General features: G+C 38.3%; 4 protein-coding genes across 4 annotated transcripts in view; 2 read left to right on the plus strand and 2 right to left on the minus strand.

Moving 5' to 3' along the window:
• Positions 1-5,551, minus strand: part of lrp2a (low density lipoprotein receptor-related protein 2a) — a 72,818-nt gene extending 67,267 nt beyond the window's left edge. The window contains 1 exon segment of the mRNA XM_055149731.1: positions 5,482-5,551. Within this exon segment, the coding sequence (XP_055005706.1) occupies positions 5,482-5,551 (70 nt within the window).
• Positions 5,552-6,720: 1,169 nt separating this feature from the next.
• Positions 6,721-9,550, plus strand: zgc:172182 (coiled-coil domain-containing protein 89). The gene is made up of 7 exons (XM_055149437.1): positions 6,721-6,820; positions 7,491-7,963; positions 8,390-8,517; positions 8,592-8,728; positions 8,793-8,869; positions 9,258-9,357; positions 9,426-9,550. The coding sequence occupies exons 1-7, from the start codon at positions 6,767-6,769 to the stop codon at positions 9,510-9,512; spliced, it is 1,056 nt and encodes a 351-aa protein (XP_055005412.1). The 5' UTR covers positions 6,721-6,766; the 3' UTR covers positions 9,513-9,550.
• A 5-nt stretch (positions 9,551-9,555) lies between these two features.
• On the minus strand, positions 9,556-12,276 carry LOC110166599 (ATP synthase subunit beta, mitochondrial-like). The gene is made up of 10 exons (XM_020931872.2): positions 12,119-12,276; positions 11,585-11,758; positions 11,339-11,513; positions 11,085-11,206; positions 10,822-11,006; positions 10,592-10,750; positions 10,394-10,516; positions 10,107-10,319; positions 9,835-10,036; positions 9,556-9,758 (listed from the first exon to the last, which is right to left on the minus strand). Exons 1-10 carry the CDS (start codon positions 12,219-12,221, stop codon positions 9,661-9,663), a joined length of 1,554 nt encoding a protein of 517 aa, XP_020787531.1. The 5' UTR covers positions 12,222-12,276; the 3' UTR covers positions 9,556-9,660.
• A 2,156-nt stretch (positions 12,277-14,432) lies between these two features.
• col28a2a (collagen, type XXVIII, alpha 2a) lies at positions 14,433-26,368 on the plus strand. The gene is made up of 36 exons (XM_055150289.1): positions 14,433-14,509; positions 14,615-14,752; positions 15,070-15,644; positions 15,958-15,978; positions 16,054-16,113; positions 17,800-17,853; positions 18,010-18,054; positions 18,125-18,151; positions 18,220-18,264; positions 18,336-18,380; positions 18,504-18,557; positions 19,037-19,105; positions 19,189-19,257; positions 19,445-19,513; positions 20,333-20,401; positions 21,023-21,091; positions 21,160-21,228; positions 21,392-21,460; positions 21,549-21,620; positions 21,689-21,757; positions 21,837-21,908; positions 22,025-22,093; positions 22,176-22,244; positions 22,324-22,392; positions 22,477-22,545; positions 22,628-22,696; positions 22,770-22,838; positions 22,914-22,982; positions 23,052-23,132; positions 23,219-23,254; positions 23,326-23,362; positions 23,441-23,998; positions 24,550-24,827; positions 25,364-25,670; positions 25,811-26,002; positions 26,075-26,368. Exons 2-36 carry the CDS (start codon positions 14,626-14,628, stop codon positions 26,077-26,079), a joined length of 3,726 nt encoding a protein of 1,241 aa, XP_055006264.1. The 5' UTR covers positions 14,433-14,509; positions 14,615-14,625; the 3' UTR covers positions 26,080-26,368.
• Positions 26,369-26,527: the final 159 nt, after the last annotated feature.

The following is a 26,527-nucleotide window of genomic DNA, read 5'->3' on the forward strand; positions in this document are numbered from 1 at the left end:
CTGGAACTATATATTTTGGGTCTCAGTATTTCTCCTGTGTACTGAGATTTATGTCATTTTTATGTAATAATGCAAGATATGATCTGTAGAGGGCTGAATAAATAACTTCTATGGATAAATATTGGTTAATTATGCCATTTATTTCTTGCAGCTCAGGTTTTTTAATGTAAGTGTATATTTAAAATGTGTTTACTAGGATTATCCTGCTTTGTGTCAGTGGCATAAAGTAGTTTCAATATGATCATTTATAGCAGTAGTTCTCTGTAGAGATATATCATGCTTCAAAACTCAAACTCCCATTTATCCAGACTGGAGAGGTGTGATCTGAATGTTTCTCGATTTTTGCTTCTTCAAATTTCTCTCTTTCTATCAGTGTTTTTTGTGATTACTGCCTTCCCATTTTATTGCCTTTTCTAATTAGCAACTTAAACCCTCAGCAGGAGAGCACTGTTGCACGATCCCTTAGGAAGACAAGGATGCTCTAGTTAGCCAACAAAGCAGGCCAGTAAGCAGAGAAATTTTCATTAGAAAGAAGCCATGCCAACACTTTAAACCACGCTGAGGAGCTACAGCCATACAAAAGAGCTGCCAGCAGGGATGTGAACTCATAACTGGAAGACACACCACCTTTGTAAAGTGAAATAAAGTTAGATTTCAACAACAACAAAACTCTTAACTAGGCCTGTCACGATAAATACTATATGGACTTGTCGTTCAGTATATGATAGACGGAACAATCATTTTTGTGGGTCAGTGTTCATCATGTGTACTTCTTCTTTGTGCTATTGGGACATTTTTTGCTATTCTTCTCTACTACAGTTAGATTTGAGCTGTAGAAAGTGGAATAAATAACTTCTGTGACTCATTACAGATACCAGCTAATTACTACAGTTTCCTTCTGCTATATATTTATTTGCAGTTTAACCATAATTTACATTTAAAATATTTTTGCTGGGTTTATTCTACTTCAGGTTTATTGTGTCAGTGCTATAATTTAGTTTCAATGCTATTTATAGTTTATCTTCTATATTTTCTTCAGCTATATATTGCGCTTCAAAATGTATTACAGTGACAGGGCTACACTGCAAAAAATTATATCTAGGTAAGTTAGAATGACTTAAATTAAGAACATTTTATTTTATTTGAGTATATTCAACTTAACTAGCAACAGTAGATTTTCTTTCTTATTTTAAGTGCATGGAGTTGTTATTTTTTATCTTTTATTTAAGTGTAGCAAGATGTACTTTCATATTTTAGGTACAAAAAGTCTTGCTCCATTGGTAGCTCATGTTACTTGTTAAGAGAAAGTATCCAAATCATGATGAAACTTTCCTAGTTCACTAGATTTGAGTTTTTGTAACTCACTCTTGCCTACATCATTTGAACACCTGTCTTTTACCAGGTGGTGGAACAAAATAAGATGTCTTTAATTCTATAGTGTCCTGATGCAGTTCTTTATGTGTGGACAAAGTAAAGTGACCGGCCATTGGCAGCTTGAAACGCTGGACTTGTCTGCGCTGTCAGTGAGGGGTGCCGCGGCCTGTTTCATATGGAAATCAATGTAACAGAATGCAGTCAATTGGCAAACAAGCGACTTTGGCTCTTTATAGTTACAGTGAACACGAAAACAGATTATGAATGAAGTCTGAGAATAAATTAAATTAAGAACAACGTGAAGCAGCCATCATTTTTCAATACACTGCAAGAATTTGGGGATTGTAAACTGCTTAAAGGTCCTATATTGCACAAAATTGATCATGTTATAATGCTGTTACCTCATCAAAAACATATCTAGAGTTGCATTTTGTTTCATTCACATGTTTGAGTAACCCTTTATTACTAATGTGTCTATATCTGCAAAGCTCAAAATTGTTTTAATTAATTAATTAATTGTTGTAATTTTCAAGTTAACAGCTCCTTTCACCTTTTGTTCAATAGAAATTGGCAATTCCAGGGCTGAAATGATTCAAATGACTCTAGTGAAGGTGTGTGAAGTTTAAAAACACAGTGAAGCACTTCTTGTCACCAAATGACATCACAAGGTGCAGCAGAAGGTTTTCTGTTTAAGAGAAGAACTCAGTCTAAATATGCAGAATATGTGTCTTAAACATTTGTGAATGAAACAAAACACAACTCCAGGTCTGTTTGCGATAAAGAAGCAACATAGATGAGAAAATAGCGTAATATGGGTCCTTTAATTTGTCCTTACTGAGGTAAAAATGCTACGCTGGAGGCCCCATCCAGAGTCTGAAATCTACACTGGGTGAGTTACGAGAAAAGAAAGAATTGGCTGTCAATCTGTGCCAACTGTTTTCCTGTCGCTAACGCAGTATTATTGTTGCACAAGGCAGCACCACCGGAAAGCAGTTGGCATGTGTGGGGCTTAGAATGCACGTGCTGGCAGGGGATTGTGGGTACTAGTGGGAATAGTTTTTTTTACATTAAAGTGAGTTGTGTTATGTTTCATTTTATTCCACACATGTTTAGTGCACAGATTTAGGCTCAGTTCTTCCCTCAAAAAGAAAACCGTCCACCTTGTGATGTCATGTGGTAATACAGGAAGTGCTCCACTGTGTTTTTACACTGCATATACCATCATTTGGATCATTTCAGTCCTGGAATTTCGAATCTCTACTAAACAAAAGGTAAAAGGCAGCTGTTGAATTGAAAACTACCACTTCATGACATCACAAGGTGGAACAGAGCATTTTGAGCTTTGGAGATGTAGACTAGGGGTGTGCAAAAATATTTGAAATATCGATATATCTTATCGTTTAATGTGATGATACCTTATCAATATCGTGGGCTGCTGTATCGATATATCGCCAAGAGTATTTTTTTGTATATTTTACTAAATTCTTTTTGTACAGCTACAGTTTTGTTGTTTCTTTAGAAGAAGGAAACTCATTTACGTGACACATTTGACATTTTCACTGTTCAAGAAGTAGTTTAACAAAGACTTTTAGTGTCACAACCATGATTTTGCCATTATTTTTTATTGAACCATATCAAATCGATTTGAAATATATCCTATCGTATTTAATCGTATTTAATCGAAAGCTCACTGTATCGAGATATGTATCGTACTGTGGCTTATATATTGAGGTATGTCAACTTCGTCAACTTCTTAATGATACCAAGCCTTAATGTAGACAGACTAATAATAAAGCATTACTACTCAAACATGTGTGAATAAAATAAAAAAATAACTCCAGGTATGTTTCTGAGGAGGTAACAGTGTTATAACATGACTAAAAGCGCACATGAGTCAGTTTTGTGTAATATAGGACCTTTAAATAAATAGGTCACTAGGATGGCATTTTGGTAATGATTATGATTCTTTTTACTATCAGCATCTGACCACAGCAAATTTAAATTGTTAATAAATCAACCTATATTAGCTATTAATGTCAGCGTAAGCATTATGGAGCTCTCACTATGTAACAGAAAGTCATGGACGAAAAGCTATAATCTAACTTAAAGGTGCATCATGTAACTTTTCTGGTGGAGGGTCCGTCAAATGCTTTTCTTTATAGAGATGTTATTGCTTTGTCTGGAATGTTTCACAGTATGGCATTAAACCTTTCTATCTTCATGGAGAACAAACCAGACCAAGTTACAGGTCAGATCTGTGGAAAGGCGACCCCGCTCACAGTCAGAATGCATGTTTTTGTAGGTACATTTGAGCTGTTAAACAACTTGTAATAAATGTAAATGTAAGGTAGAGCTGTTTAAAGTCATACTGCGGAACATTCCAGGCAGAAACAAGCAGGTGATGGACCCTGAATCAATAAATTACATAGTGCACCTTTAAGGATTTCTTGGGGATTAGAAAAAGCATGCCACTATAAAGAAATAAAATAAGGCATGCCTAATTACATTTAGTCCATCACTAAATTGCAAATACAAATTTGAGATTAGGTTACATTAGGTGATTTCTTTGTACTACTAAACTAACTGCAGTTATTAAAATGAATTATTAACACATATTTGCTGACAGAACTGATGTAGGTTTCACGGTGTCATCACTTTGTACACCTGATTTCTGAAAAAAAAAAAGTGTAGACAGAGCAGAAACCCAGTATTTTGGAGTTCACAATACTATAACTGTTTAACTACTACCCCTTCAGACTTGCAAAATACTGACAGAGGCTTGCTTTTTTTCAGCGCAAAGAAATTTTATGTTTTACAGTAAACCTTTTTTTAAAATACTTTTTATACGTTTTAAAATATTTTCTGGTCAAAGTTTCACCAAAAATATTACTGGTAGAGTAGACACAGTATTTATGTTGTGTTTCTGCTTTTTATTCCCATTTTAAATTTAAGTTATAATAATCATCAATATAATAATAATAATAATATACAGTAAATTTTTTGTGTAACTTAAAGGTACACTATGTAACTTCTAAGGTGGTGGGTCCGCTGCTTGGTATTTCTTTGCCTGGAATGTTCCACAGCAGGGCATTAAACATATCTCCCTTGCGTTTGTTAAATTAAAAGTGTTTTATAGCTCAAAAAAATCTCAAAAACATGAATTCTTACTATGTGCAGGCTTGCTTCTCCAAATATCTGACCATTAACCTGTCTCAACTGTGATTAGCAAGTTTATTTCCGTACTGTAGAATATAAATAATCAAGGGAAAACTGTAACATCTCCTTAGAAACAAGCGGTTGTTGGACCCTCTAGTAGAAAGGTTACACAGTGCAGCTTTAATGACCCTTCCAGTCAGAGTGTTTTCTCCTAACTTGAGTCCACTCCTTAGGTGGAAATGTCTCCATTCTACAACAGCTGCAGCGTAATTAGTTGCTTGATTCACACTAAGGAGCTTACGTACTAAGGGTTGAGCAAAAAGAAAGCAGATTACAATTTGAGAATAGGATCTAGCAGTGGTACAAACATAAACGACAAATACAACAGTCATGCATAAATACAGTAGCTAATGTAAGAATTACTTTTTATCCATGTGCAGGAAGTATGTGAGGGGCTTTGACACAGTTTAGGAGCGGACTCTGTGTTAGGATCTGGTACACTGAACGAGATTTGTACCAGTAGCCCTCAGTCCTTACAGATTGTCTGCAAGTCACATGCTCTTTTCCGTTACCTAGCAACAGTAAAGCTCAGGCAAAAGTTCCTCAAGAGAACTTCCAATCTGTCTGAGGAAGCTTTGTGTGCAACCTTTAGAGTCACACTAGAGCCTGGAACGTGCACTTTAGGCAAACTGACACAAACAATGAGTGGCCATGTGGTGGTATTAGTAAAAACTTATTTAAGCCAGCTCACATGACTGCACCTTTACATGAGAAATAAACATGTGATTAAAAAAGTAGTTAATCTAAAAAAGTAGGTTAGACGTTTAAAGGAGCAGCTTTTGTACCCTAATGCCAAGAGTGTTTTTGGAAAGCAACAAGTGCCCACAAGAGTGACTTGTCTCATGAATCATTTAGGTGACAGTGTATGAACAAAAGAATCAAACAACTTACCCTCACAGTGGCTCCAACTAACACAGCAAATGAAGACGACAAGGAGTTTAAGTAGCAGTGCTCTCCACATTCTGGCCGGCCCGTCCAGCTCCGCTCAGCAGCAGATGGAGGAGCTGTAAGGACTGGGGCTGGGATGCTGTTGCTTTCCCCTGTCTGTCTTTCTTGGCCCGCTAGTTGATGAAAAGGGGCGTGCACAAAGGCCGCTCCCCCAACCCACCCTGGGCCCTCCGAATAAATCCCCGCGACCCGGGAACCTGCATAATGCTGCTGAGAGCCATGCTTAAGATGACTGCGAAAAGGCATATGGCTGTCAAGGCTGGTAGTTCACTTCATGTACATGCACACAGAGGGAAATGTTGTGCAGTAATTACGACTCATAAGTTATTTTTAATAGCCTATACTAAGTAGGTTTATGTGAAATAAATGCACAAAAGTGACCGTAATTGGCTATGAAGTTATATAGCCTTGTTCATATGTAAGATAGAAATAATATAGTTTACTTAAATCCAATAAGGAACTGAACTAGTGTCAATGTGGTATGAATAAAATGCTTAGAGTTTCAGAATTCAAAGCTGGGACAAAATTTGGTATAAATAAAATCGTGATAAGAGCATGTAACATTGCGCGTTCTCCTGTCAGTCATGATCGGAGGGACTTTTTTTTTGCTAGATACTTAATAGCAAACACGTTTTTTTTTTTTGTATTTTGGCTGAACAAATGATAATTTACGCTGTTGGTAGGGATCAGATTAGTCAACAAAAAAAAAAAACAACCCAAAAAAAAGTCATGTTTTAGTCCTGGTTTAGTCTTAATTTAGTTCTGGTTTAAACTGGTCAAAAATAAAGACACCTGGGACATAAAACTGGGACAAATCACTGGTTTTCTATCAATTTGCTGGGACAGAGGACATAGGGCTCAAAACTAGGACTGTCCCAGGTAAATAGGGGTGTCTGGTCACCCTCGGTACGAAGGACTTGCTCGCTGATGTCGTTTGGCTCTGTAGTCGTTCAAGTGAGACCATAGACTAGAGACAGACCTGTTGGGGACCGTACCTTTTCTAGTCGGTGGGTCTGATTTATACAATCAATGACCGGAGCGATATTAGTGCAGAACATGGACTGGCAAAGCTAAAAGACGTCCGACGGCGCCATCTTGTGGTTGTGTCCTGTAACAGCAGCACAGCGGCACAAAAATCAAAGCACGCGGTTGCCACTAGCAACCTCTAAACTTTAACGTGGACAAACAGAGAAAGTAAAAACACTCAGCACAAACTACAAACTGGAAAATGGAGGAAGCAGAGATGAGCGACTGTAACCTTGTGGCGTTCAAGTCAGTGGAGGTAAGGTTGTATATTTATGAGTTAGTTAGCTATTTAAAATGAACTTATTAATATTAGTTGTTAGTTAACTTTAACATTAACGTTAGCTTGCTCATAAACCCAAACTAGCTACACATCAACTTAACGAGTGATCAACTTTAAAACTGTTTTCCAAATGATGACCTAAAACACTGGGCTTATTTTAAGGTGACCAGATGTCCCTATTTACCCGGGACAGTCCCAGTTTTGAGCCCTGTGTCCCCTGTCCCAGTGTATTTATACAAAACCAGTGATTTGTCCCAGTTTTGTACAAGAAATGTTCCTATTTTTGACCAGTTTGATCCCTGCCACCAGTAAAGAGAAGCTTAAATTGTCACTTGTTTTGGTAAAATACAGAAAAGCTGCTTAAAAACGACCAAAGCACAAAGAAAATGTGATTATACTGACTCACATGTTCGTCATGAAGGGGCCGAGTGCATAACAATTTTCCTTAATTATGCACTCATTTTACAATTTTATTATTACCAGCCAGCACAAACCAGGGATGTCCCAGGTTTTTTATTTTGAAAATCTCGTCACCCTATCTTATTTATTTATATATAATGTATGTGTATATATATAATGTATATAAATGCAATTAAATGTTAGTGTTACTGAAAACATTAACCCCACACATTGGTTTTGTTTTCAGAAAATAGAAAGTCTATATCTTGCACTGGAAAAGCTTGAGATGTCTTCTGACGCAGATTCTACAGACACAGAGGTGCTGCGGTCCAGGATTGATGAACAGTCAGCCCTGATAAATATACTAAAGCACAGATCAGATGAGCTCCTTTTGCGATGTCAAGCTCTGCAGAAAATCAACTCAGACTTAGAGGACAAAGTCACATACCATCACGAAGAACTGGAGAAGGAGAGAAAAAGATATGAGATTTTGACAGAGAGATTTATGATTTTGGCAGCCCAGACTGACGCCATAATTGTTTTTAAAGATGAGTACAAAAGTGAAAATGAAGAGCTTAGAGAGAAAAACCAGGAGCTTCGGTCTGAAAATGAATCACTCTTTTCCAGAAAACTGCAAGATAAAGAGACAACTGTGCAAAATCTGACACTAGAACTCAATCAGCTAAAGGACAAATATGCTCAGAATGAACACGATTACAGGTATATATTTTAAATCTTTGCTATAAATTCACATTTAAAGGTGCACTGTGTCACTTTTTGTTTGGAGGTCCATCACCTGCTTGTTTCTATGGACACTTCATTGCTCTGCCTGGAATGTTGCACAGTATGACATTAAACAGCTCTACCTTACATTTATTTAGTTACAGGTGGTTTTGTATCTCAAAAGTAACTTGAAAAACAGGCATTCTGACTGTGAGTGGAATCGCCTCTCCACAGATCTGACCTGTAACTTGGTCTGGTTTGGGTTCCATGAAGATTTAAGTTTAATATAATACCATGAAACATCCCAGACAAAGCAAAAACATGTCCATGGAGAAAAGGATTTGACGGACCCTCCACCAGAAAAGTTACGCAATGCACCTTTAAACATAATTATATTAACATTTGTCATATGCTTTAAGTGAGAGAATTGCAGGATTCAAGGCCAAACTTCTCAAGCAAACATTGTGATTATGAGAAAAAAGAAGCATCACTTACTGAGAAACTGAAAACTTTGGAAGAAATGCAGAGGAACACTGCTGCAATGTGTGATGGTGAGTTGCTTTTTCAGTCTACATTTAAAGTTTTACATACAACTCAGCTCAGTTATTTTGTCATCTTTGTTTAGATTTGAAAAAGCAGCTCAAAAGCACTAAAGAGGAGTTTATGTCAAATGAGACCAATATGACAGAGACTATAGCAGCACTTCGCAAGGAGAAGGACAAATTTCTGCAAGTGTCACTTGAAAGGGGGAAAGTAGTACAGGTATTTGTTAGAACTCATCATGTACCAAAAATGAGCAGTAACTTAAATGTGATTGTGATTGCAGAAGAAACAAGAAGAACTGGAGCAACTGGAAATTAAAGTGAGGGAAGAAAAACAACTCAGAACTAAAGCAGAAGAGAGGTAATTAATTAAAGGACATTAAAGGTGCACTATTTAACTTTTTGCTTGGGGGTCCTTCACCTGCTTGTTTCCATGGATATGTCTTTGCTCTGCCTGGAATGTTCCACAGTATCACAGTAAACAGCTCTACCTTAGATTTATTCAATTACAAGTGGTTTTATAGCTCAGAAATACCTAGAAATAAAAGCATTTCGACTGAGCGGGGTTACCTCTCCACAGATGATAGGAAGATTTAATGCCATACTGTGAAACATTCCACACAAAGCAATAAAATCTCCATGGAGAAAAGCATTTGATTGGCCCTCCACCAGAAAAGTTACACAATGCACCTTTAAACACAAACCTTTGTATTATATTTGGAGTAAAAGATATATTTTTAACACATCAGGTTTAAACGCGAGTCGCAATTGGTCAACGCCGATGCTAGAGTAAAGTCTCTTCAGAGTGCACGTGATGAAAATACAACAAAATATGAGAAGCTGAAAAAGGTAAAAAAAATAAATAAATAAGGCTATAAGCAAATTTTGCATAACACTGCTTTCATTTTTGTTTTTAGGACTTTGAAGCTTTTAAAGAACACAGCACAAATCTCCTCACTTATGAACGGGAATTAAACAAGAAACTTCTACTCATGACAGGTTAAAGTTAAGCACCACTGTTGTTAAAAGAAAAATAAACGCATCCAATATATTACAACATACTTTAATTTGTTTACACACAGAAAAAAACATTTTGTATTGTGGGGAATAACTGTACAAATGGTTTCTCCACCTTGTTCCACATTTACAATTTTATGAGTGTTCCTCTGCCAATTTCTCCGCCTTTTGAACAACTTCTTCAATTGGACCCACCATGTAAAAGGCCTGCTCTGGCAGTGCATCATATTCACCTTTAGGACAGAAATAAAACATTTTTGTTTAAAAAGTTCAGCTTACAAAATGTAAACTTTGAGGCATTAAAATTACCTCCTAGAATGCTTTTGAAGCCCTTGATGGTCTCTTTCAGAGGCACGAGCTTGCCCATGTGGCCAGTGAAGACTTCTGCTACCTGGAAAGGCTGAGACAGGAAGCGCTGGATTTTGCGAGCACGAGCTACTGTCAGCTTATCTTCCTCAGACAGCTCATCCATACCCAAAATGGCAATGATGTCCTGCAGGGATTTGTAGTCCTAAACATGCAAATACTACATTAGTTCAGCTCTTCAGAGATGATAATTAAGTAGAAACACAATAACATGCCTGAAGAATCTTCTGTACACCACGGGCTACATCATAATGTTCTGCCCCGACTATGTTAGGATCCATGATACGGGAGGTTGAGTCCAGAGGGTCCACCGCTGGATAGATGCCCAGCTCAGCGATGGCTCGGGACAGCACAGTGGTGGCATCCAAGTGGGCAAAGGTGGTGGCAGGAGCAGGATCAGTCAAGTCATCAGCTGGCACATAGATAGCCTACAGCCAAGAGGTGAAAATTATTAATATTATTAAGGATAAACTAGCTTTGATTGAGATGTTCTTTCATGTACCTGCACAGAGGTGATGGAGCCCTTCTTTGTAGTGGTGATCCTTTCCTGCATGGTGCCCATGTCAGTGGCTAGAGTGGGTTGATAACCCACAGCAGAAGGAATACGACCCAAAAGGGCAGATACCTAGAAACAATAGAGTGGTTACAAATAGACTCAAATCCTGCAATAAATAGATGTGTAAATGACCATTGTAACAACCTCAGAACCCGCCTGAGTGAATCTGAAGATGTTGTCAATGAAAAGAAGCACATCTTGCCCTTCCTGATCACGGAAGTATTCGGCCACAGTCAGACCTGTCAGAGCCACTCTGGCACGAGCGCCTGGAGGCTCGTTCATCTGACCGTACACCAACGCTACCTAAAGCAACATCATTTATGTTTAATCTCACGGAGAGGAAAGATCCATGATGAACCTTTAACACACCTCACCTTAGAAGTGGTGTCCTTGAGATTGATTACACCAGACTCAATCATTTCATGATACAAGTCGTTCCCTTCACGAGTGCGTTCTCCAACACCAGCAAACACTGAGTAGCCACCATGAGCCTTGGCCACATTGTTGATAAGTTCCATAATTAGGACAGTCTTGCCCACACCCGCACCACCAAACAGTCCTACAGAGTACAGAAAGAACAGCTGAGTGTATAAACTGCATGTGAACAAGGTTATTGCAGATTAACAGGATCACCAACCAATTTTTCCCCCCTTGGCATAAGGAGCCAGCAGATCCACCACCTTAATCCCAGTCACCAGGATCTCCTGTTCCACGCTCATGTCAGTGAATTCAGGGGCTTCAGCGTGAATAGGAGCAGTCCTGAAATAGCAAAGCCATTAGCTACAGTTTGTGTTGCCGACGCTGTTAAACTGCAAGGTCATCGATGTTGTAGGTAGTTACTTATACATCTGAAAATCTTATATGACAAATATATTTTACATCTTTACTTACTGTTTGGTATTAATGGGGCCCCTCTCATCAATAGGCTCGCCAATGACATTCATGATCCGACCCAGAGTCTCAGGGCCCACAGGGATTCTAATGGGGGCTCCAGTGTCAAGAACCTGCTGGCCCCTGACCAGACCCTCGGTACCATCCATGGCGATTGTTCTGACTGTGTTTTCACCTAAAGAAACCAGGTTAGGTTAACCCTAACAGCTAGCCACTTTACCACTGACAGAGGCCAAGTGTTCTCACCTAGATGCTGTGCGACCTCCAGGACCAGCCTGCTGTCGCGGCCCGCCACCTCCAGGGCATTGAGAATGGGAGGCAGACCTTCATCAAACTGAACATCTACCACAGCACCAATAACAGCCACAATGCGGCCATTGGCTAAAGCAGCCTGGGCCGCCGGGGCCGCATATCCCCTGCCTAAAGGAGAGAATAACAAGGTCATCATAGTATATGCATGCATAGTATAAGCATCATCATAAAAACTTTATGTGAACATGTAATTACTACAGGAATAGTTAACCTTGTCCTGTGTTGTTGCTTCAAGAGCCAGAGTTTGCCCAAAGCATAAAGGTCATTTTGTCCTTAAACCGAAGCAATGCCCTCGGTGTAGTAAATCATGCATAGCATTTAATTACAAATCATTTGTGCAAAGAACTAGGAACTAAAACATGCTGAACATTCCCAAATGAATGTCAAACTTGGGCCTCTCACTCTTTGCCTGAACTAAAAAAAAACGCCAATGAAAATACACAAGTGACATTTGGCCCATGTACTTACAAGAAGAAAGAGATGCCTGCGTCCCATTTAAGACTTTTGTGCTGGCTCCAGGCTTTAAAGCCCGAAGAGCCCCAGAACAACAGCGTCCTACAGCTCCCAGCATGGTTAAGATGGCTGAAGGTGAAGGCACGGTCTGATCCCGGAGAGCGCTGCCACCGGTATGCGCGTGCGCAGTCTGAAGTCACCGCAAAGTCACCGCTAGAGGGCAGTAAAACCCTCTTATACTGTGTTAATTACATAGACAGTTTACAGTTTACTGTCAGAATGTTGTTACCTCTGCAACAACGTACGTGGAGTTGTGTTTTGTTTCATTCACACATGTCTGAGGAATTCTTTATTATTAGTCTACTTGTCATGTAGTGGTGCTTTTCAAGTTAATGTCAAGTACTTTTTACCTTTTGTTCAGTAAAGATTGGCAAATCCGGGGCTGAAATGATGAAAAATAAAGTCAGAAAACACAGTTACTAACACATTACCACATTGCCACATGACACAAGGTGGAACAGGGTATTTTCTGTGTGAGAGAAAAACAACCTAAATATGCAACATTATAACAACATTATAACATAGATCAGAAAATAGCGTAATATAAACCCTTTAAACATCTCTAAAGCAGTAATGTATTAGTAATGTATGAAAATATTGAGTTCAGTAAAACGTTATAGAAGTGAGTGTGCCACATAAAAGCAGATTACTGGGTGAAACATCAGCATTTTGACAAAGAGCATCAAAATACAATTGTACATAGCACAAAGAAATTACATTATTAAGTATGGTCATAGGTACAGCTTTTTCTACAAAGTCATGTCATTCGCTGGCCATTTATTTACACACTGAATACTACTTACTTCTCTTACTTACTTTTGGGTTTCACTCTTTGACATTTGCATAAATCAATAAAAATTTCAAGATGAAACTGGGCCTGCTTGAAAATTTGATTGGATTAAAATTATATTGCAAGTATATATTTTATCATTAATACAACTATAAAAATACAATTAAAGGGCTAAATTCACTTACTGACTAGATGGTGTAGTCAATAAATGAATTTAATTGTCCATTTACTTTCAAGCTTGGCCCAAAAATAATATATTAATCAATGGGGGTTATCAGGGAAAAGTCCATCAGATAGTGTGTGTCTGTGATTTGTCACAGAAACACTTAGTAGTCTTTGGAGTATATTCTAGTGCAACATTCCTGCATGTCAGAAAGTCTCCTCTAATTACATTTTCCCTGGAGCCTTGGAATACAAAACCCTTTCACCTTTTGGTCTGAATGGAAATGGTCATGACTATGCCTGCACAGGACTGGCCTCATCCTAAAACAAACTGGTCTGGTAAAGGTCACGTATGTGCTCATTGTTCAGTCTTTAGGTGATATACCAACAGCATATCATCTGGTGTGTTGCTGTTTGTATAAAGACACTTCTGATTCAGTGGACCTGATGCTGTATTCATTTTGATATTATTTCTATAAAGACCCTGCAGGGAGTCAAATGTCTAAAATAAGAGCTTGAACAATCAGTATCTGACCCTTTGTTTTCTGTTAATATTCTTGTTTTACATAAGACTATTAAACATCAAAAGTGACACAATGTGAAATATTTAAACTTCAAAAATATCAAACTCTATGGGATTACAAGTATCTACTCTCTGAAGCAAGATGGTGTAATGACAATAATGCGACCCGTCAGCCTCTTTGACCTCAGGCAGGTAGTTATGGTCATTCCAGCGCCAGGCCAAAGACCAAAGGTGACAAAGCTTTTACCATTGTGGGCTCTAAAGTTTAACAATCTTTCTATGGTATTTATAATATGGCACCAGTACCAGTACAAGCACAGCTGTGCACCTCATATTATAATTACACTCATTTTGTTTGTTTGTTGGTATTAAAAAGAGTCACTTGAATATATACAACTTAAAATGTTAGTTTATTATTGAGTCCAGCCCTTGTTTTCTGTTTTTGTACTCATTTTGTACTCACTTTTGTATTTATTCTAATGATCACATTGCCACAATCAGAGTCTCAACTGCCACAGATTTAGACAAGTGTTAAATAGTTTTTCACAATTCACTGGACCATAGAAACCTATTTTCATGTTTTATTGCAAACTTTTTCCCTGATTCTGGACATGTTTAGTCTGAACCTGAATAAAACCATATTCTAACTGTTATTTATTCAGTTCAGTTCATTTGTATGTGTTTCGGCAGACCCCTGCCCTGAGGGCCAACAGGAGGGGTCTAGTCTACTGCAGGTTCCTCTTTATAAGGAGGAGTCCGCTCGCTGTATCGCTGTCTATTCTCCCCAGAATGACAGACACTGCTGCTGTAGCTCCTCCTGAATCCATGAGATAACTCCACTACTGTTTCTGCAACATCTGGACTGCTCAAGGTTAGATCACACATTCATGCCATCTTTCTTATTGTTTGTCACGGTTAAAAGCAAGCATAGTTGCATTACATTGTTATTAATGTTTGTATGCATATGTTTCCACAGCAGAAATAAAAATGCTTCGTTTGCTCATGTTGGTCCTGTTACTCACAGCACTGCCCAGCACGTGGGCCCAAAGTGCGTTTGTCAGTCGCAAAAGGTCCAAGGCCCAACCAATCGCAGAAAGTCTTCATGATGGGCAAGGTAATGATAATATTAGATTTTTCCACTTCTTTATATATCTATGTCTCTATGTATCTCTATATCTCTATATCTCTATATCTATCTCTATATCTATATCTATATCTACTTACTACTTACAAATACTTGGTATTGGTAAAAATATTTTTATTATTCAGATATATGTTCAAACTTAAATGTGTTTATTTTTGATTAGTCACAGACCAATAGTAGAAAATGTTATGTACACTCCCACACACATGTTCAAGTTAGTTACCTACAGACTTATTTGAAAGCTTCTTTCAGAGATATGATAACAATATTTGACTTGTCTTCCCCAGCCATCCTTGATGAAGACTGTTCTGTAGAGCTGTCCTTTCTGTTGGACAGCTCTGAGAGTGCCAAGGATAATCACGAGCAGGAGAAGAGGTTTGCTGTCAATGTGGTGGAGACCCTTCAGGGTGTCCATCTGCAGGCCGGCCGGCGTCTGGGCCTGAGAGTGACTGTCCTCCAGTACAGCAGTCATGTCATCACTGAACAAACCTTTAGAGACTGGAGAGGCGCAGAAAACTTCAAATCCCGCATCACCCCCATTGTTTACATTGGCCATGGCACTTACACCACCTATGCTATCACCAACATGACTAAGATCTACCTTGAAGAATCTAGTCTTGGAAGCATCAAAATAGCTGTGCTCCTCACAGATGGTGTGTCCCATCCCAGAAACCCTGATATCTTTTCTGCTGTTGCTGATGCAAAGAACCAAGGAATCAAATTCTTCACTGTGGGCATCACACGAAGTGCCAGAGATCCAGCTAATGTTGCACAGCTCCGTCTGCTCGCCAGCTCGCCCACCTCCCACTTCCTACACAACTTACAGGATGAAGACATTGTGAACAAAATTGTTACCGAAATTGTGAGTAATGTGCCCCATTTTTAAACACACCAGAATCATGTGTCCTTTTCTTTGAACTGGCACACGTACTGGACATGTTTAGTCAAGTATCTGAAAAGCATTGCAACAATGAGAGTGTCTATGACAGCTCCTATTTAAGCTTTCAAGATTTATCATTTTGTGAGCACATCCTTCTGGGTCGCTTTTGGGTCATAACACAAAAGCGCATTCCTTTACCTTGATAAAATAGATTCATGATGCACCCAGACACGCTTTTACTTGGGTTTGTAATTATGGTCATATTTTATTACTGTGATCATTATTCTTTTTTCAGACAAACTTGGCTGATGAAGGGGTACGTATTCCTCAAGTCTATTCATTCAATTTTACTTTTAAATAAACAGTATATTAGAAATTTTTCTTTCTTTAGTGTCCCCTGGCTGAAAAATGCTCTTGTGAGAAAGGAGAGAGAGGAATCCCAGGCCCTGCAGTAAGTATTGTTGTTTAAACTTCTGAACTAGCCCCCCTAGCTATATTATTTTTCTCTTTGAACTCTTGGATACCATCAAAAATGGTTTGACATTGGTATGATATTTTGAAAGTAGTAATTGTGCATGTTGAAGACATAATTGCAAGTTATTTTGCTTGTGGGAAGTTTGTAGAGAGGTGGTCCTGAACTACATTCTGGCCACCAGCACAACTGGAAATTTAAAGAGATGACCTCATTCCTTCTCACATAAATGATTATTTATAATGTACAGTATCTTTCATTTGTTGAGATGTATTTTCACTACCAGAATAATCAAAAGAAAGATACCAGATACTAATCAATACTAAATACAATACAGCTAGTAATACAGCTAGTAACAAAACTAGACATGCTTTTGAGGTGCTGAAACAGAAATAGATGACATAAGTATCAAAAAATATGACAAAATTAGACCCTTGTTGAATAGTTTTATAATGGTCTTGATTGGAGTGAGTGTACAAACTATGGTCCAGGGGCCAAATGTGGCCCTCAGACCAATTTTTATTGTCCCTCGAGCTTCAGCTGAACTGGCCTAAATGACTAATAGTATTACTTTTTACTGCAGGCTTTGGAAAATTCTATTTTTGTAACTGAAATAACAAACCTTTTGATATGATACAGGCCTAAAATAAACGCTTTATTCTTTCTAAGCTTTATAAAAGATGTGGTGGCTCAGTCAAACACAATATTTTGAAAGATTCACTTTATTGTCCTGTAGTCAATATTTGGTGAAAAAAGTTTGGACACCATTGACCTAAGGCCACTGGGTAATAAAAATTTTAAAAGTAATTTTAAAAGTAATTTTAAAATTTTAAGAGTGCTATTATTTTCTCCAGGTCCACATAACTCCCGATGACTTGTAATTCAGAATTTGTATGTAAGAGGATATAAACCCTTCCGCTTCTTGTATTATAAACACTTGAAAATACCTGACCTACCCGGCCTTGTTTCAATTTTTCAGATTCTTTTTTTTTTTTTTTTTTATCTAGATGCATCTCTTGTAGCAGTGCAATAAAAGTACTATTATTTATAAATAAAAAATAAAAAATAAATTATAACATGCTCCCAAACCTGAAGCCTATAAAACTAGACCTCTGTTCATTGTAAATGTCATGACATAAATTCTCATACACGAAAGAAGCCCTCTTGCAGATCATAAATGTTTTCACATATTTCACACATTCTCACAAATTTCCTCTTGGTTAGTTATGGCTATACAAGCAAATGCACACATCCCTGTCTCTGCTCAGGATGATTGACAGCTCAGGTAGTTTTGAGTCATATGACAGATAATGGAGCTGCTGATTGACTGACTGACAATTAACCAGGTGCTTTTTCCGAAGGATTCCACAGATTCTTACTTCCAGACTGTGAGCCTCTTTTAATTGCTTTTTTAGTGTCAGACTGGTGTTTTTGGTGGACCTCCATTGACACACATTGTCCAGGTGCAACTCAGAACAATGACCTTTAACCCTGTGGACAAGACGTCTCATGCCTGCTTTTGTCATAAATTGCATTCATACAGCCACATAATAACACACTTAATATAGTGCTTACAGTTTTCATTGTTTCCAATGAATGAGAACATATATTATTACTTATTACTAGAAAAAATCTTTAATCTTACTTTTGTTTTTCCTTTTCCAGGGAAAAAAAGGTCGGCCTGGAGAAGATGGAGCCCCAGGGGTAAAAGGCCAAAAGGTGCACACACTTGATTGACTTATGTTTCTGCCAGTAGCATTTTTGAGAGTTGCATCACTGCACGTATTACTTAACAACGCAGTGTTTACTTTTTGAAAATGTTCTTTGTTGGTCTACATAATTTTTTTGTTTTGTAATGGTATCTTACTGTATTAGGGTGAAGCTGGTTTGAGTGGACTGCCAGGACGAGACGGTGGCGAGGTAAAGGCCACTATTGCTACAAATGCAAGTTTCTCTGAATAACCACTGACATCCCATATTTTACTTGCAGGGCAAGCCTGGTTACAAGGGGGAAAAGGTACAGCAGTCTGCTGGTTGAATTAAACTCACATCTGTTAAATTTTAATGAGTAAGTATTTTTAACAGGGCGAGCGAGGCGAGTGTGGTACTCCTGGTATCAAAGGAGACAAGGTACGGTATTTAAATTCAGTGTGTGGTTGTATAGTTGACAGTTAATGCCTCATCTTTGATGTGTGCTTTAGGGTCCTGAGGGGCCTGTTGGAGGAAGAGGAATGAGAGGGCTGCAGGTCAGTTAAATTTTAAAACACAATATTTTACTGTGATTTATGATTTAATGTGTGATGCTTAAACACATTTGTACATTTGTTCTGTCGGATGCTGTTTTATGGTGACTTATTGCTCTTGCACAGGGGTTGCCAGGACAACAAGGTGATATTGGACCGGAGGGCCCTCAGGGGAAGCAGGTTGGTATCCTATCTGTCTCCCTGAGGCACATCTGCTCTAACCTTTACATTTCCCTGTATTATTAGTTTAAACAAGACACATTTACTACGTCTCTGTGTTTACTGTGCAGCACAGGGCTAAATAGTAGGCTTCAGTGTGAACACTTGGCATTTGGCCATGGTCTCCCCCTAATTATAGTGACACACCGCTAAACAAAACCACTTGAGTTTTTCTAATGACTTGCATCCTGTTTCTAAATACAGACCACAAAGTGCCTTCAGCATTGTCAGTTTAAGTGTGCTCCTAAGCCTGCATAGAAAGTGTGTGTGTACAATCACAGTCTAACCATGTGCAAACATGCAGGTGGTATTTGCACAAAAGTCATGGTGGTCCCCTTTGATCTTCACAGTGATATTCTATATATGTTCTATATATTATTCTATATGTTTATAGTAAGTGTAGAGATTTTTGATTGACTTATATTGTGTTGATTTTGTAGGGAGAGCGTGGCCCCTCTGGCCCACCTGGCATACAAGGGGAGACTGGCATAGGACTTCCTGGCCCAAAGGTGCGTTAAGTTATATTGATTTATGCTATTTATAATAGTGAAGAAGTATATTTTAATGGCCATCTTCTGTCTTAAATCTCCAGGGGGATATGGGCTTTACAGGCCGTCCAGGTCCTCCTGGTCCTCCTGGACTGGGTGAAGCTGGCCCACCTGTAAGTATTTCTGTTGTATTATATCAATCATCAAACTCTGTGGGAACAATTTAAAAGTGCTTTGACACTATTTAACTTTTGATGAGCAGCTCCCATAGACTGTATAAAGAATATAGACCATTTATGGGAGCTCCAGTCTGCATTAGTTTATGGTGGCACCTCATTCACTTGTCGGTTTAATCTGCAGGGACCTCAAGGGCCTCAAGGAAGTCAAGGTGAAAGAGGACCCACAGGCGAAGGCTTACCTGGACCAAAGGTTTGTTTGTTTATGTTTTATGTTATCCACATTATCTAGTGGCTGGGTTGAGGAACAGGCCACAAGCACCAACTTCATAAACCACCTGGAAGTAGACATGCTTATGCACTTATGTCCTCATGGCATCATGTATAAAGTGTGTGCTTTTTTGTACTAGTTCATGGCCTGTTTCTGTCAAAGATTCCTTTCTGCTCCACTGAGACACCACTCATGTATTCACTCAGGTACTGCAGATGTATTTTTGCTGCAGCATGTTAGATACAGGGCATGTGCCAATTTCGACACTAGAAAGGTGAAGACTACATACTGTTTTGACATGTTTATTTTACAACCGAGGAGATAAAGCCTATGTCGTGATTTGTTATGCCATTGAAAAGTCATCCCTAAGAATTGTGGGTTTTATTTCCTGTTTATAGCTTTCACGCCTCAACCTGTGAGCTGTATGAGCAGTGCGGTGAGGGTTTTATAGGGACCTTAGAACATCTTTATATGTTCGAGGAAATGTTCAGAGAGTTGTCCTCCAGCATACATCTGCGCAACCCATGTCCCACCTCCTGAGTGTTATAGCTTTTGGAAAAAAAGTCAAAGAGTGGTGATCAACCTTGACAATGTTTTCTTAAATATATGAACACAATTGATGCTTAAAGAAACTCTTCAGGAGCTACGAAAAGGTTGCCATTCTCAAAGCAATGAATCATTTTGAACTCCTGACAAGAATGTAACAAGAGCTAACACGTACATTTACCTAGACTTATTCCACACAATCTACACTGAGAACAATGCCAGGCAGTTGACAGTTGACCTATTTTTATATCACAGGGCGACCGCGGTCTTCCAGGACCAAGAGGCCCCAGAGGTCAGCAAGGGGTTGGACTCAAAGGAGATAAGGTCAGTACAATCTTACAGTACAATTTTAGTTTTAATGTATGGGTAAAATTAAATGCATCATTAATCCAAAACATTAATCTAACTGTTCTAGTTTAAAGGTAGGATTAAAGGTAGGAAAATTGACTCTTCAGAGCTGTAAGCCATGTGATGCTGTTACCTCATTCATCAAAAACATACCAGGAGTTGTGTTTTTTTCATTCAATCTTTATTATTAGTCTGTCTACAACTCCAGAGCTTAAATGCTCTGTTCTACCTTGTGATGTGATCTTTTACCTTTAGTTCAGTAGAGATTGGTAATTCCAGGGCTGAAATCATCCAAATGATTCTAGTGAAGATGTCTGAAGTTTAAAACACAGTGGAGCACTTCAAGTATTACCTCATGATATCATAAGGTGGAAAAGAGTGTTTTCACTTTGAGAGAAGAACTCAAATATACTTGAGCTCATCTTTACATACAGTTACTTGCAAAACTTGTTTTAATCAGTAGTATTTATCTGCAATACAGTGTGTGATACATGACTTTGTCCAAGTGGTTTATGAAATAATATGTAATAATATGTAAACTTTTCAGTCATCAGTGTTGTTAATTAAACAAAAAACATCTACATCATTGTTTTGCAGGGTGAATTAGGCCCTCCAGGTCACCCTGGACCAGTTGGACCAACAGGTGTTGGCATTCAAGGAGAGAAGGTTGGTATTTTATGGTTTTAAAAGTAAAATTAAATATCTCTATTGGAGCTAACTGACCTGGTGTTCAGGGTGTGGAGGGGCCAAGAGGTCCACCAGGAGTCAGGGGACTTCCAGGAGAAGGCTTACCTGGACCAAAGGTAAGTTCAAACTCCAACACATCCCAAATAGTTCATCAAATGTTAATTTTCTGATGCAAAGCATAAAAGGTGCAATAGAAAGTGCTCAGTTTACCATAATTTACACCAAAACGTGAAAACATATTTTATTATTTTCTTGCAAGTTTTCCTTTTCCTTACACAGGGAGACCATGGTTTGCCAGGAGAACAAGGGGCACCAGGAGACAGAGGCATTGGAGAACCTGGTCCAAAGGTAAGTATTATACCACTAGACATAATGTTTGGTTTCATTTATAAATATATAGACTTAATTAGAGAGGCTTCATATGTGACTGTTTCAGGGAGAATCTGGAGCTGCTGGATTGGCTGGTTTACCAGGTCTGCCAGGAGAGGAAGGGACACCAGGACAGAAGGTACCAGGGAGCATTAGTTTGATTCATTGCAAATGAATCAAATGTTTTAATTTACAAATTTTTTTCAGGGTGAACCTGGTTTACCTGGTGTAAGGGGTCCAGAAGGAGCAGCAGGAGTTGGCATTCAAGGGGAGAAGGTACATTTTCAAAAATAAGAGAAGCTATATTCTTTTGCAACAAATAATAATGACAAAATCATCTACCAATTTATCTCAGGGAGATCAGGGTGTGAGGGGTCTTCGTGGTTTACATGGACCTCCTGGAATCTCTGGACCCTCTGGACCAAAGGTGAGTGAAACTGGAATTAGTCAAGTCAACTTGATAATAATGTTTAACTGCCAATGATACGACAGATTAGGAATAGAAGCATACGTGACTTATGTAACCATATGATTGTATTTAAGGGTGAAAGAGGTGTCCCAGGTCAACTGGGCATGCCAGGACCACCAGGCCGTTCTGTTACTGGCCCAAAGGTAAGAATTAAATAAACATATTATACTGTAGACACCAAATTGCTTCCAGTTGTCCACATACTAAATGTTGGTGCCTTTTTAGGGTGAAGTGGGCCCTGCTGGACCACCTGGGCCCATTGGGGAAACAGGTCATGGTCTTCCAGGTCCAAAGGTACTATTTAAATAACATTGTGACATACATATTAAATAAGTGGATCAGAGCATCATCATGTTTTGTCTCATTTTATCAGGGAGATCGTGGGCAAATTGGCTCACCTGGTCCAATAGGTCCAAAAGGTGAAGGTTTCCCTGGTCCAGTGGTGCGTATGAACATTTCTGTAAAACTTATACCAATTATAAATCTAATTTGTTTTCATGCCTTAATACAATTGTGTTGTTTGCAGGGTCTTCCAGGCCCACTAGGGTTGCCAGGTGAACCAGGACCAGAGGGAATTGGCATTCCTGGTCCAAAGGTGGGTATCTAAATCACATTTGGGTTTTGTTGTTGTAAAAGATGTTCAGTAGTTTACAAAATGTTGAACTGTGTGTCTTTAGGGGGACATAGGATTCAGAGGACTTCCTGGTTTGCCAGGTGCTCCTGGAGAGGGCATACAAGGACCACCAGTAAGATTTATACCCAATATTAAATGTCTTGCACTTTTCCTGTGCAATAATAAACCAAAGTCTGTAATTTAAGGGTAATATTGGACGACCTGGACCTCCTGGTCCAGTGGGACCTCCAGGACAAGGAATTCAAGGTCCAAAGGTGACCACCTTCAAGACAAAACAAAATAATTATATATATAATACAAGGATTTATTTAAATTCAATACAATTTTAGGGGGAACCAGGATCTCAAGGTTTGACTGGGCCAAGAGGGCCCCCAGGAGAAGGCTTAGCAGGATCAAAGGTGACAAAAATGTGTTTTTTAATTGTTCATAAATGTGTATTAAATAATGTAATGCTGTGACTAATGAAGGGTGATCGTGGATTACAAGGAGAGAGAGGATTAAAAGGGGTAAAGGGAGAGATGGGTGATGCTGGAATTCCTGGTAATGCTGTGAGTTCACTCATGTTTTTTGTTTTTGCCAAAGGCTAGATGCCAAGAGTAACAAATAAATAACAATGTAAATACATTTATTGCAGGGAAGGCCTGGAATTAAGGGAGAACCAGGACTCACAGTATGTTTCTTTAAATTTGTTAGTAAAAATGTTAGTTGAATCTATTCCTTATTTTGTTTTTATTTTTTTAGAGAGAAGATGTCATTAAGCTTATCAAAGAAATCTGTGGTAAGACATAAATAAGAAAAAAAAAAGACTAATTGATGAAAAAATAATGTTAACATATTACATCTTTTTGATTCTAAGGATGTGGCATCAAGTGCAAGGAAAGGCCAATGGAGCTTGTTTTTGTTATTGACAGTTCAGAAAGTGTTGGCCCTGAGAACTTTGAGATCATCAAGGACTTTGTCACTAGGCTGGTTGAACGCACTACAGTTGGAAGAAACGCCACTAGAATTGGGTTGGTTTTGTACAGTTTAGATGTCCACTTGGAGTTTAACTTAGCTCGCTACATGACCAAGCAAGAGGTTAAACAAGCAATACGAAAAATGCCATACATGGGAGAGGGCACGTACACTGGGACTGCCATCAGGAAAGCTACCCAGGAAGCATTCTTCAGTGCCAGGAGTGGAGTGAGAAAAGTAGCTATTGTCATCACTGATGGTCAGACAGACAAACGAGAGCCAGTTAAACTTGACATTGCTGTGCGAGAGGCCCATGCTGCCAACATTGAGATGTACGCCCTGGGAATCGTCAACTCTTCTGATCCTACACAGGCCGAGTTTCTCCGAGAACTCAACCTTATTGCCTCCGACCCTGACACTGAACATATGTACCTTATTGATGACTTCAACACTCTGCCAGGTAATAGCACTGGATATATTAACAGTGATGGGAAGAATATTTCAAAAATATATTTAGTTACAGAATACTGAATACCCAAATTAAAAAGTATTTTAAACATGTTCTGATACATGGTCCATCAGAGTACTGTGTTCTGAATACTTAGAATCCTTTAACATCAAGTTGCATCAGAATACAGTTACTCAAAATGAATATTCAGAATACGTATTTTCGGTACACGTATTTAGTTACTTCCCAACACTGAGTATTAAAGGTGCACTGCATAACATTTCTCGTTGAGGGTCCGCTACCTGATTAGCTCTATGGAAAGTTTATTGCTTGAAAAAAAAGGAAAAGGAAAAATGCATTTTTGAGCAATAAAAACACTTGTAATTAATAAATGCCAAATGGATATGTATGATGTCCTACCATGGAACATTCCAGGCAAAGAAACAACATCTCTACGGAGCCAAGTATACAATGGAACTTATACCAGAAAAGTTGCATGGTGCACCTTTAAACTGTTAAAATGTTATGTTCCTACATTTATATTATTCATTTTTTTATTTTAGCTCTGGAGTCACAACTTGTCAGTCAGTTCTGTGAAGATGAAAACGGTGCCTTAATCTACAGTCATGTCACAAATGGACACAGGAATGGCAATGGGAATGGCTTTGGGCTAAATGGAAATCATGGACATGGTAATGGTAATAATAATGGTTTTACTTACGGAAACAATGGGCACAACAATCACTTTGAGGAGGAAGATAACTATGACAAACACATCAACATCAGAGGCCGAGGGGACACTTTCGCTCTGCCCATCAGTGCAGATCCTCTACCAATTCAGGTAACTACTATAATTCCATCCAAAATTGACTCTTGTGAGCTTTAAACTATCTTATAATGCTGTTATCAGAAACATCAAAAACATACCTGGACTTGTGTTTAATTCTTTCACACATGTATGGATATCCCTTTATTAATAGTGTGTCTACATCTCCAAAGCTCAAAATGCTCTGTTCCACCTTAAGACGCCGTGAAGCAGTGGTTTTCAAGTTAACAGCTCAGATCAGTGGAGACTGGAAATTCTGGAGTTGAAATTTTCCGAATGTTCCTAGTGATGGTGTATGGAGCACTTCTTATACCTCCACATGATATCACAAGGTGGAACAGAAGGTGTTTGAGAGAAAACTAACCTAAACTAGAACCTAAATATGGAATATGTGAAGGAACAAACTCCAGGGATGTTTTTGATGAGTAAACAACACTATATCTAATATATAATATATAATATATAATACATATTAAATAACGTAGAACAGAAAATAATGTAATATGAGCAAGTTAAATGCAGTCACATCTCTAATCTTATGTTTATTTCAGGTGGAAGAGGATGATGAAGGTGAGGACTTGGATTTAGCCCAAGTACAGGGAATTAACACATTGGCTGTAGTGTCTAAGACTCTAACACCTGTTAAAGAAATTGTAAAAACCAGTGACGTTTCATCATCATCATCGTCTTCATCAATAATAATCGCCACACCTTCAATATCGTCCTCATCAATAAAAAAAGCCACTCCTTTATCTTCCACCTCTTCATCAGAGACATCACTGTCAACACAAACATCTTCAAAGTTACCTGGACTGAAGTCTAAGTTAGAGTCTGGTTTGAATGAAGTTGTGGTTCAAGGTAAATATCTCTTGTTTACCCAAGACCCATTACATTGACATTTGTGAGCTTTAAATCGTGTTATAATGTTGTTACCTCCTCCTTCTTACATTGTTGATAACCTGAAATTAATCTACAAAATTGTCATTATATTTCTCCAGAGACCACTGTCGTTGACCCTCGTTGTCACCTGACCCTGGAACAAGGCAGCTGCAGAAACTACACAATTCGTTGGTATTATGACAAACAGGCCAATTCTTGCGCACAGTTTTGGTATGGTGGTTGTGGTGGAAATGATAATCGCTTTGATAAAGAAGAGGAATGCAAGAAAACATGTGTTCTAAGCAGAATAGGTATTGTCAAGTAATCATACAAAACAACATATTGCATTTAAAACTAACTAACAGTCTCAATGTTTATTCCAGGTTGAAAAAAGGAAGACACAAAGACAAGACTAACTGTTATGACTGTTAAATAATTTAAGTGTAATGCTCTCTGTGGGACTTCAGAAACAGAATGTGCTTGTGTTTTTTACATGTTTTTCTAATAAACTGAAGACCATTTTACACTGCCACATAAGCCTAATGTAAAATAATGTACTTTCTTTTAATCCTATGAACAAATTACCGGTATTTTTACAGTTATGTTAAACTGTAAATAATTGTAATTTCAGATAAAGCTCTGACATTAAAATGGGACTACTGCTCCTTTGGCACTGATTTGGGTTTTGTAATTTGACTGAAAGAAATGTTTTTATAAATAAAATAAAATAACGACTTTCTTGTCACACTGTATTTTCTTTCAAACTCATACTTTAAACACAATCATACAACCTTAATGAATTAATGAATATGTTTCTGAATTTAGTAGAATGAGCG

This window comes from Boleophthalmus pectinirostris, unplaced genomic scaffold (assembly GCF_026225935.1).
Source record: "Boleophthalmus pectinirostris isolate CB_2022bp ecotype Guang Dong unplaced genomic scaffold, ASM2622593v1 HiC_scaffold_1, whole genome shotgun sequence".
NCBI lineage: Eukaryota > Metazoa > Chordata > Actinopteri > Gobiiformes > Gobiidae > Boleophthalmus > Boleophthalmus pectinirostris.